Source organism: Salarias fasciatus, chromosome 14, assembly GCF_902148845.1.
Source record: "Salarias fasciatus chromosome 14, fSalaFa1.1, whole genome shotgun sequence".
Taxonomy (NCBI): Eukaryota; Metazoa; Chordata; class Actinopteri; order Blenniiformes; family Blenniidae; genus Salarias; species Salarias fasciatus.
Window position 1 is genome coordinate 28,772,353 of NC_043758.1, and position 12,198 is coordinate 28,784,550.

The 12,198-nt window shown below is 41.0% G+C and overlaps 2 protein-coding genes across 7 annotated transcripts; both read left to right on the forward strand.

Moving 5' to 3' along the window:
• Positions 1-706: 706 nt before the first annotated feature.
• slc25a15a (solute carrier family 25 member 15a) lies at positions 707-7,158 on the forward strand. 6 transcript variants are annotated; one of them, XM_030108567.1, is made up of 8 exons: positions 707-710; positions 1,027-1,099; positions 2,078-2,336; positions 3,787-3,927; positions 4,011-4,186; positions 4,271-4,429; positions 6,107-6,269; positions 7,103-7,158. In XM_030108567.1, exons 2-8 carry the CDS (start codon positions 1,045-1,047, stop codon positions 7,107-7,109), a joined length of 960 nt encoding a protein of 319 aa, XP_029964427.1. In that variant the 5' UTR covers positions 707-710; positions 1,027-1,044; the 3' UTR covers positions 7,110-7,158. The 6 variants fall into 6 exon arrangements, 4 of the variants coding, with proteins under 4 accessions (XP_029964427.1, XP_029964426.1, XP_029964428.1 ...); XR_003932815.1 differs by lacking the exons at positions 707-710; positions 7,103-7,158 and adding an exon at positions 4,625-4,798 and having other exon boundaries at positions 954-1,099; positions 6,107-6,229; XR_003932814.1 differs by lacking the exons at positions 707-710; positions 7,103-7,158 and adding an exon at positions 4,625-4,798 and having other exon boundaries at positions 954-1,099; positions 5,933-6,196.
• Positions 7,159-7,283: 125 nt separating this feature from the next.
• Positions 7,284-10,434, forward strand: LOC115400582 (erythrocyte band 7 integral membrane protein-like). The gene is made up of 4 exons (XM_030108570.1): positions 7,284-7,402; positions 7,526-7,729; positions 8,493-8,627; positions 8,721-10,434. Exons 1-4 carry the CDS (start codon positions 7,322-7,324, stop codon positions 8,910-8,912), a joined length of 612 nt encoding a protein of 203 aa, XP_029964430.1. The 5' UTR covers positions 7,284-7,321; the 3' UTR covers positions 8,913-10,434.
• The last annotated feature ends 1,764 nt before the right edge of the window (positions 10,435-12,198 follow it).

Genomic DNA, 12,198 nt, shown 5'->3' on the forward strand with positions numbered 1-12,198 from the left:
ATAACATGTCACGTTGTACTGCAGTAACCTGAAGTGACCTCACCTGAAATGGCCCACTTATCCAAACTCACACACACACACACACACACACACACACACACACACACACACACACACACACACACACACACACACACACACACACACTCACAGAGACAGAGACAGAGAGAGAGAGAGAGACAGAGACAGAGAATATTAAATATTAAAGTATTAAATGCCAGAAATTAACTGGAATCTCATCTATAAGTTATTTGAAATGACAAACTCTAATAAATAAAGTTGTTTAAATGATCTTTTTTTTCTCTCTTTTTTGTGCTTTTGACACGTCCTCGTGCAGTTGCATCACCTTTTTGGCAGTAGCAGATTGACTGGCCACCTGCACCAATCAGATCCCTGCAACCCCCGCCCCCCTCTGCAGTTTTCTCAAACCTTGAGGTATGCAGAGTGTGGAAGTCTGCAGATAAATCACCTCACTGAGGGGAATCAAAACTGTCCTGTTTACTCTGCTGTGACTTCTGTTACTTGAATTGTTTTTAATCCCCCCCACCATCTTAAGAAAATAAACAGTGCAAGGGTTTATTGCCACACTTTTCCTTCTGTAATAGAAACGCCTTTCTGCGCCTCTCCAGAATTCTTTGCGCGCTCCTCGTGCGTAAAGTACGCACGGCTCAGACTGGATTGCGTAAGTCGTGAAGAAAAGGGAAGAGCCGGTAAGACACGGAGCACACGGTTCTCTTTCATTTCAAAGTCGTGGTTGTTGGGATTGTTTTGTCCAGGTTTGATTCTCTTATGACAGCTTTTCGCGCGGGGGGAGGCTCCCGGAGCGAAGTGCTGCAGCTTTATAAATGTTTTATAGAGTTTTATTGGAGCGACACTGCAGCATGCAACACGTTAATGTGTCATCAGAAAATAAACTTGTTGGTTTATTGCACACTTTATTTCCTCTTGATAGCTGATTGATTGGTAGCTGCTCTTGTGTCTGAGGTTTATTTAATTACACCTCTCTGAATGTTTGACCATATTTAGGTGCGCATTGCTTCAACCATGGCTCCACACCCTGCCATCCAGGCAATCATCGACTTCTCAGCTGGAGCTGCAGGTGGGTTGAAGTTCAAGTTCTGAAGGATCAGACCTTAATGATTACCTTTAATGTCAGCAAAAGTGGAGAGATTACTGAAGATGTGCATGTGATCCAAGTTCTGGTAAAGAAAAAAAAACTTTAAAGCAACGACATCAAATATTGAACTGTGTCAATCACCACTTAGTAATTAACTGGAGCTATAAAAGTAGGAAGTTTCTCTAACAGAACGAGAAAGGTATTGGTTTCAAACATGCAAACCGAAAAGGATGGCTGCTTGTTCTCAGTAGAACTTTTGTACATTCAGAGTTGAGAAGATTGCATAAAGCATTTATGCACATGTAAAATATTTAATTAAGTTGTAACCCCAGTGACCCTGAATTGAATGAAAGATAAATGTTCTTATTTGATAACATTTCCTACTTGCATGTTTTTACTTGGGTGAGCCCTTCACATGTGACCTGCCACACCTGTTACCTTTCTGGTTTGGCTCTTATCATTTTAGCTTAATATTGTTACAAGTACAGTACATTCAGTCCAAAATGAGTGTTTTAATAAAATAAATAGAAAGCTAATCCTAATCTTACTTCTTTAAAATAATAATTTGTTCTCCAAAATTAAAAGGTAACTTGCATGTTGGGGGGGAAGTTTGTCATTTCCATCTGAGATTACTCCTCTTAAAAAAAAGAGAGAAAAAAGAAAGCAAAAGACATCTTACGACATTTGTGTCGTAAGTAACTACTTCACGGTGACAGGAGGCTGGAGTAACACGTCAAAAGTTCAAAGCTCAAACCCAGAGAAATAAACTCACATGGACATTTACAGGCAGTCTAATTTCCCTATAGGAGTTTGCATGTCCGTTTTATGTAATGAAACATTAAACAAATCTTGAATAATCTTCTTATGCCGATTACTTTTAATTTTCACGTATTTTACTGTATTTCCTGCTCATTCAAACCATTTGTGTGATTTCCACCTTACGCGCCTGTCCTGCCGCAGGTGGCACAGCGTGCGTCATGTGCGGCCAGCCGTTCGACACCGCCAAGGTCAAGATGCAGACCTTCCCCACCAAATACCGCGGCTTCATCGACTGCTTCGTGTCGACCTTCAGGCAGGTTGGAGTCCGGGGCCTCTACAAAGGCACGACCCCGGCCCTCATCGCCAACATCAGCGAGAACGCCATCCTTTTCCTGAGTTACGGCTTCTGCAAAGACCTGGTCTCCCTTCTGTCCGGGCTGGATAAAACAGCCGAGCTCAGGTTTCACATTTACATTTTCTTCTCAAATAAGTTGCATGTTATGTTTAATATCTTGTTTTTTCACTCTATGCAGGGGAACTTCAGTTCCTCCACAGAGTCTGTGTTATGATCATCATTACTATGCTATACTGCTTAGTGATTCCCAACCTCTCTCTTGATTGCCTACAATTTTTTACCATTGCATAACTTGGCGACCCTCCACATCCTGTGTAATTACAAAAAATTTAAAAATGGAGGCATGTCATAACACACTACAGTTGAAATACTGTTTCCTCATTATATTCTCTAATGATGGGTTTCTTTTAAACTTCAGCTCGCAGTTTCAAACTTTCATTCACCGGTTTTTCAGTTCTAATGTTCACTGCTTCTGTGAAGTGATATTCTGTGTAAACTCGTTTTATACACTCCTTTTTCCTTTTATCCTGGCGCATCGTCATTCTTTCTCGCATTGTTTACGCTTTTAATTTAAATGCATACATTTTGTGACATAAATTATCTAAGTTGTGATTCACCTATTTTTTTTAAGAGAAAACGGTGTTATACCCTTTAAAGGTGCTGTAGGCAGGATTCGGCATCTCTGCCATCTTGCTTAGGTTTACCTAAGCAAGATGGCTATTTGACCCATCTAAGATGGCGATTTGAACCCAGCACAGCCAATCCTGTCCTGTTTTCTCTGACATCACGCCCTTACGCAAGTCAAGCCCCTCCCACAACAACGTGCAACGAATGCCCCTCGACCAATCACGGCTAGAGCCTCATGGGCTCTTCTGATTGGTCAAATATACCTGGAGCTGTCGAGATTCCTTTTCAGCTCAGAACAGAGACAGATGGAAACGCTGCGCCCTCGCGGTAGTGCAATTATGCTACACTCCTAAAGGATTATCAATGGATACTCTAACATTTAATCCAAAGAAAACACAGAAAAATTAGCATTGACTAGCAAAATCCTGCCTACAGCACCTTTAAGTCAGGGGTGTCAGACCTATTTTAGTTCACTTTCAGCTCAACCTCACCTTGAGCCGTTCACACTAGTTAAATAACGCCATAATAACATTTAACTTTAAACTTTAAATATTTCCATGATGAAAATGTCTATATTTTCACAAAACCAAACAATTACTACTTGAAATGACTACAATCTAAACATAAAAGCAATTTCAATTAAACTTTCTGGTGCAAAATACAGTGAAATATAAAAAACTAAAAAACTGTTTTTTTCTAACTTTACTTGATGGTTTGACGGTCTGGGTTGGAGCCTCTAATGAACTGTTTTTTTGCCCACGGGCCTTATGTTTGAGACCCTCACAGCAAGAATACCAAGACTCGGTCAACGTGTGGGGAAAGTTTTCATTGAGGAGTTTTTGCTCCCTGATAGATCCCACTCTCCAACCTCTTACCCTGACTCTTTCATTGTGTTTTTTTTCTGTTTGTTTGTTGTTTTTCTCTCCAGTGACATCCAGAAGGCTTCTGCAGGGTCTTTCGCCTCCATCTTCTCCTCCTTGGTTTTGTGTCCCACAGAACTGGTGAAGTGTCGGCTGCAGGCCATGCATGAAATGGAGGAATCGGGCAAGATAGCCAAAGGACAGAAAAGGTAAACATGAGCACAAGTAGACACAAAGTTCCAGTGATCTTGGTAACAAGTGTGAGAGCATCACGTCTTCTTTGTCCCTGCAGCACCATGTGGAGCGTCGTCAAGACGGTGCTGAGGACAAACGGGCCTCTGGGTTTCTACCAAGGCCTGACCTCCACCATGGTGAGGGAGATGCCCGGTTACTTCTGCTTCTTTGGAGGCTACGAACTGAGTCGCTCCACTTTCGCGCAGCACATGGGCACCGACAAAGACAACATAGGTTCGATTAGATCGTTCGCTTCTGTTTTTTAGACATATTGGGATTCAGGATGTGACCGGTTGCTGTAAATACGTCTCTGTGCAGGCGTTCTTCCTCTCATGTTCAGCGGGGGATTCGGGGGAGCTTGTCTCTGGCTGGCGACCTTTCCAATAGACTGTGTGAAGTCCAGAATCCAGGTGCACTCCTTAGCAGGGAGACAAGACGGCTTTGTCAAGACCCTCGTGAAAATCGTTCGTACTGAAGGTACAGGTTACCTGTGATTGCTTAAAATAAACTTTCTGAATGTTTTGATAATATACAGGATGTGTAAAATGAATCACAGCCACAATCGACAAAGCTAAAGCTGGGGTCTGAAATGTGATGGAAGAAGTATTAACTTGTTTCACTGAGATGTGGAGTTTCACCTGTGTGGTTGCTTGATTTTCTCCGGTTCTGCAGGAATCACTGCTCTGTACTCCGGTCTCACTCCCACCATGATTCGCACCTTTCCAGCGAACGGAGCTCTGTTCCTGGCTTATGAGTGGAGCCGCAAGTACATGATGGAGAAAGCTGGTGCTTGATGTGGACGATCCGTCCCCCCGAAATCTAGAATATTCTGCTGAAACACTAAAAGTATGAAGGAAAACGAAAGATTAAAAAGAACGTTTTACTTTTGTTGGTGCTTTAATTCTCTGATCTATTCGTCTTGGTGATAGTATGAATGCACTGTGCTGGCCACAGGCATTTAAATACACTTGAAGCCTTTTTGAATATTTTGAGAGAGATCAGTGATGTCTGCTGAATAAAAGTCAAAAGTAAAGAGTTTTATCATTTGAACTTGAATCATTTCGTGCTGAGTAAATCATCCGTCTTTCTCTTTCATGGCTCTATCCTTTCCAATAAGTAAAGGCAGTCATGATCATCTACAGCTAAGAATGTGGGAGGAAACCTTAGAGCACAGAAAAAAACATGCAAACTCATACATTTCATAGTGCATGGATGAACGCTCGCTTTCATGATCAATCTAATAAAAATTCTGCTTCATTCACAAATTCACTCCAGAATCCAAAAGACGAGGCAACAATTATTCCCGAGTTGTAAACTGGATGCATTTCTTCCAAGAGCTCAACACTAAAGTCTGATTACTGAATCAGAGCTTACATAATGACCTAACCTTTTTGAAACCAATAAACTGATTTTTTTTCTTGTTACAATTATTAGAATTATTACTCATGTTTAAAGAAATGCTTGTATATAATGAGTTATAGATAAAACTCAATATACATATCTTGATGAATTTAGTGTATTTATAGAGTATATATGTGTTAATCAATAGCAGTAGCAAGTCAGTAAAATTTATATATATGGCGCTTTTCACAGATCAGCCATCGCAAAGTGCTTCACGGTGGTAAAAAAAAATCTATATAAAGATCACAGATATAAAGATAAGATGGACGATAGTAAGTAAGATAGATTTACTTATACTTGTGTGGTCTATTTAAATACATCTACTCTTGTGTTTGTAGCTGTATTTTGTATGTAGCTTTGTTGACATATATAGATTGATGTATAGATTTCCTCTGATGCGTGTATTGTGCTATTTCATATGTGTATTTATGTCATTTCTAACGTGAATGTATCCAGTCAGACCTGTGAACCATCTCTATAGGAGAACACAATAACATGATCACATCTTCTCCTCGCAGCACCTCTCAGGTTTCACCACTTGAATGCGGCTCATTATTTATTCATTGCCTGCACTCTCAGGTGACAGATCCTGGGAGGCACAAGACCTGAACTTTAAGCTTTCTAATACAAACAAACGGCCTCTGCAGCTCACATCAACTGTCAGCACCCACAAGGTGACTCCCGGAGTCAGTCTGTGTTTGTGTTTGTGTGTGTGTGTGTGTGTGCGCGTGTGTGTTTGTGTGCGTTCCTTAGCATCAGGTGCCACATCCCACAGGGACCGGCGGCAGGTAAACAAGTGCAGCTCCGCTGCTCTCCCTACATCGCTGGGGCGACCGAGGAATGATCTCCACAGCATCCAGCACGGCAGAGATGGTCACTCAGAGAAAACTGGAGATCAGCACAGAGGTCGTCGAAGGTGAATAACATTCATATTGCAGCTGTAATGTGTGAATATTTACTGTTACTAAACTGCTCATATTAAGGAAAATGTGTGACTATTCAAGGTGAAGTGAGCAGTAATGACATCGAGTTTCTTAACAGTCCCGAAAGAGTTTAATCTTAAAACTTGTTTAAACATGTTTTTCTCCGTGTTTCTGTTCTTCTTGTTTTTCTTCATTTATTTTCTCTTTTGGTTATTTATATTGAATTACATTTTTTCTCATACTCGTAGAACTACTCTTAAAAGTTGTGACTTTTTTTTGACAAAACTGGTCTTCTTTGATACTTTTAACCTAATGATTTCATTAAGTTTGACATTCAATGCATATTTTACAGTAAAGAAGGACTTAAAAGTGAGGAATCACTTAAAAAATATATAGTGGTGGTTGTTCAGGCTTGCATAACGATAACGCCTCGTGACTCAGGTGAGTTCCTGAGAGAGAATGATTACACCATTAGTGACAAATGAGCAGAAAGGATCCCTCATGATTTTCTGCCTCACTGCATGAATGTTGTGTATCACCCGGTAGATCACGTTTGATTGTCTTGAAACATCGCCTCCAATAACTTGAATTTAGAAATGTGACACCTGTGTGCTGAAGACGTTCTTCTCTCCCCATAGATAAAAACTCTGGGAAGCTGGGATGCTTTGGTTGGCTGCTGGTGATCATTTCCTTCATCTTAGTTATACTTATGTTCCCTGTCACTTTGTTCATGTGTGTTAAGGTAAAGTGTGTTTTCTGTGGCAGTCGTGTTGCTCCCTATCGCATCAGTTGACTAATGTTTGGAAATACTTTCACTGTCATGCAGATTGTGAAAGAGTACGAGCGAGCGGTTATTTTCAGACTGGGCCGGATCACAGACAGGAAGCCTAAAGGACCAGGTTTGTGTGGTTTTAAAGCTTAGTATTAGACCAACGTGGGTGTATAGGGGTGCAGGGATGGGTACACAGTGTGGGGAAATGGAACTGAGCATATTGGCTTTAGAGGTTGATCGTAGCTCTAACTTGACATTGGTGATTTTCCAGGGATGTTTTTTATTCTGCCCTGCACTGACGCCTTTGTGAAAGTTGATCTGAGAACTGTATCCTTCGATATACCCCCACAAGAGGTGAGCATATTCTTTATCTCTCTTCTATCCAGACGCAGAACAGATCCCGTTTCTCTTGATTATCACCTCATTGTTAAGAGGTCTGTACATTTTAACCGGATTTCCTTTTCTTTTCTTTTTTAGATTCTCACCAAAGACTCAGTGACGGTGTGTGTGGACGGGGTGGTGTACTTTCGAATCCACTGTCCCATCTCGGCTGTGGCCAACGTGTCCAACGCTCACTCTTCCACGCGGCTGCTCGCTCAGACCACGCTGAGAAACGCACTCGGGACAAAGAATCTGGCCGAGCTTCTGTCAGACAGAGAGGGGATTTCTCACAGCATGCAGGTGAGGAGTTGGGATCTGTTGAGAATGGAACTGGGAAATGGGAACTTTCTGAGGAAGCTGTCAGACTCCCTTCTCCCTTCTCCCTGTTTTTGCTTAAAAAAATAAATAAATCTCAGGAGATTCTATGTGACACTTTGCAAATGAGGAATTACTGAACTTGAAACTTTCCAAATTCTGAGCAGGAAAAGTGTTACCTGAACCCACTCTGTGCATTTAGTTGGACTTAGTGTGCATTCATAGGACAGGGGAACTTTTTGAGTGCTTATCTGAAAACTACACAGCTGTCATAACAGAGAGGGAATTTAACAAAGCGTGCAAGAAATGACCTGTGGTGCATTCAAGAGCACCTAGACGACGAAGAACACGTCTCTGAAAGTGGTCAAACCAGTGTAAGGTCTACAAAACTGAAAAACCTCAGAAGCTTCAATCTTCATTTCACACTTGTTCAGACGAGCTGGAAAAAAGAAATCAGAAAGCCTTTCAGGCTGCCTTTAGTGCAGTGTCTTGACATGGAATCTGTCTGAATAAAGTACAAATAAAAGAAATGAGCAACTGATTGAAAGTACAGGATATTACCGTTCTATGTCATATCAAGAAATTTAATATTCACTTCGCCATTTTCCACATCTTGTCACATCTTATTGATTTGTGTGGTTTGTCGCAAAAACTGGAATATTGAAAGGAAAAAGTGGTCAAGAAGGAGCTGCAATAAGTTTCATTGTATTTGGAACTGTTGGTTATTGTGACATACTGTCCCCTGCAGGAATCCCTGGATGAAGCCACCGATCCGTGGGGCATCAAGGTGGAGCGGGTGGAGATAAAGGACGTGAAACTGCCCCAGCAGCTGCAGCGAGCCATGGCGGCGGAGGCGGAGGCCAGCCGGGAGGCCAGGGCCAAAGTGAGGAGACCAGATTTCAATCAGACTTCAACTTTTTCTGGGGGAAAAAAAAGGCGAAGGGTCATTAGTAAACAAGCTGCGTCTGTGTTTCAGATCATTGCTGCAGAGGGAGAGATGAAAGCCTCCAGGGCTCTGAAAGAAGCCTCCCTGGTGATTGCCGAGTCGCCCTCCGCTCTCCAGCTGCGATACCTGCAGACTCTCAACACCATCGCCGCAGAGAAGAACTCCACCATCGTCTTCCCTCTGCCCATCGACATTCTGCACAATTTCATGGAGAGGAAGTGAATTTGGTCGGCAGCACTCTGCGCAGGAGATGATTTCAGAGTTGCAGTCATGATGATAAAATTCTATCATTGCTTGAAAAGTGAAACTGGCATCGCTGCTAAATGTGTGTGTTTTACTGCAGAATTGTTTTAAAGCTTATTTAAGGAGCAAATTTTGTGCAACCACAAACAGAATCTAAAATTTGAAGTAACATTTTTTTAATTAAATTTAAATCAACCAAATATATTTGAGGAGGACAGAGTTCAAATTCATCCATTGCCAGGGGTGTGAAACATAAGGCATGTGGGCCCAAATTGGACTGTCAGAGCAAAAATTTCAAGGACAATATACTTTTTATTTTAACACACTTCTTACAAGTAGTAGATATGACACAACACAGCACTGAGACTCGAGCTGACATATCAGGGACGTGGCCATGAAAATTAGCTGATACATTATTTATGCCAAACTGTATTTTACATCAAAGGGTTTCATTGGATTAAATTTTTGAGGTATCTGGCCTCTGAACTGAAATCTGTTTGACACCCCTGTTCTATAAAGCTCTTTCCAGTGAAATTCGTTTGAAATTCTTATTCAGTTTCACTCCCGGTGACAAACAGGAATCCAGTGAGATCAATCTACTGCAAATCAACACTTTATTGAAAGCCGATGAAGCAATGCCCTGTTAGGCTCCTCCCACTGAGGACACCCTCGTCTGACCTGCTGATCCCTGCAGTCCTGCAGTTTCTTCACGTCAGCACACCTGAGAGTCATGAGTGGCTGGTCATCAGGCGCTCTGCAGAGCTTCATGGAGATTCCATTCATTAACGTCAGGAGTGTCGAAGCAGGGAAACTCTGAAAACATGCAGGACTGAAAGAAGAGTGTCCATCTGTGATCGCTTTGATACAAACCAGGTCTTCTGTTTGTGGTTGCAACTTGTTCTGCTCTTTGAGTAAATTTTTGTTGAGCACTGAGCTGTTAAACCAGTAAAACTCTACTGCCATTCTGCTTAGCTGGGAGAATAAAAGAATCACGTCTTGATCGCTTCTAGTTGATAATCCACATGTCAGGAGTACACAGATTTGAAAACAATGAGACTTATCTAGAGATGAAATAAATGTTTTAAATATTGTAAAAGGATTACAGCTAATCCAAATATGACTTTAAATTTAAAATGGACAAATTCAATGTCAACCTACGGAATTAAATCTCAAATTATGACATTGAAATGCAGGCTGATGGCAAAAGCATGATTCCATACTTTCTGAATTTTTTTCCCCCTATATATGAATGCAAACTCACACCAAACCTTGCATTATTGTGTATACATATTGGGATTTAATACTTAAATACAAAGTGCAACATATACAGTGTCGACATTAATTCTCATCATTGACCACAATAGTTTTAAACAGCTAAGCTACAGTTGCATTTCTGGAGAAGGACAAATAAATAAAGATGTGATTAAATAAATAAATAAATAAAGTGCACTAGAAATGTCAAACAAATGTAATGCACAACCTTATAAAGACATGCTTTCATAAAAACTTATTCAAAGCGTTCCTTTCTGAGACTCTGATTCCGACCTTTGACTACATGTGAGCTGTAAACAATCAACAGAAAATACAGACTTTCTCTGACGTGAACTGTAAACAAAACCCGGGACTGTGGTGAGAAGGGACGAACATTCAGTAAATCACGACACGGTCATGTCCACGGGACACAGAGGCAATCAGTGCAATCGGAGAACCTGATGGAGAGAAAGCTCGTTTCCACTTTCTTCCAGAGCAAAAACCCTCCAAGTTAATCATCAGTCAACCTGCTAATACAGCTCACCAGCAAGGACTCCCTGCTACAGCTGATTTGCACTTTTTCCACTTTTGCTTGAGGGATTAAATAACTGAAATGCAATTTTATTACAATAATTTTGATTATTGCAATAAAATGCAATTTCTTTGAACTTTTATACATTTCCTGACTGTCCTAAGCTTTTTTTTTACAATAGTTCTACAAACTCATAAATACATGAAATATCTTGCAAAACATGACTGTTGCAATGAGTGGAGATGAAAAAAGCCACACAATTAATCCAAAACAAATACAGCAGCTGCTTCCCTTTGATGATGCTTAATTTTCCTCACAACCTGAGATTATTCTCTACAATGAGAAATGAGTTAACACTGCAATGAATGTTTTGAATAAATGTCCGTTTGAATTTCTTCTGAAACCATTAGAAATGAATGATGAAAGTTTGGGAGCCACTTTGAAACATTCAACAACACAGATGACAGCGAAAATTAAAGCCAGCTGTAAGAGCGCTGATAATGCACTCTAATTATACAAATGAAAAAACATGTATATTCAAATTCAGCATAATTCTGCACGTTTATGGCTGATTCTGCAATAAGTACCTCCAAACACACGATGGCTACAGTACATGGTGAACTGCTGTAGTTCATGACTTCCTCTTTGGTGGTTTCTGCAGATCCTGAACTTTGATTTTAAAGGAAATCATGTCTATTTCCCAAACTGAAGGCTTACTAACTTAGTCTGAAATGGATAATACGGTTAATACTTCTGTTTTCGTCAAAAGTAGGATTTCATATGTGTTGCCTCCTTGCATATCCACCTTCACACCGCACGTAATCCATAAATAATGTTGATTGGAACTGGAAGACAAACCATGCTTTAAAGAGAGCAAGTCATGTACAGATTTTACAACTAATAAAGAGTCCGCAGGATAGTTAACACTTTGTTGGCAGTTCAGTTGACTTACGAGTTGCTTTCAGCCGAGTACTGAAAGCTATAGTTGCTTAGGAAGAAAGTTCAATGCTAGTTGGCTTTCTGTTCATTAACACACATGAAGTACATGAACTCTTCCAGCATGAAGAGGTTAAAACAGCCCACAGGAGGATCCACGCTCTGAGAGTAACTCCGTGAAGGTAGATTGGTGGTTTTACTCAAAGTATTGCCTGTGCCCTGGTAGTGGTTGCTGGTGGGAGAAAATGGATGGCAAAAGGCGCTTCTTGTGTTTTGTCGTTGCACTTTTGACGTTTCCGAAATGTCTCGTTGTTCATCCGTCATCCTGAGCACCGGGTGGGAGGATGGGAGATGGAGGCGGCAAACTGGAAAACGAGGCACCGTGAGTTGGAGTTCTGCTCTCTGAAAACTGGAATGACCACATTGATTAAAAAAAGTGGAAGGGAACTCGTGTGTCCGCAAATACAATTCATGGGTCAGACATTGAAATTCCCGAGGGTCCGATGAGTGAGAGGGACTTCCATCCCACATTTTCAAGGAAATGAA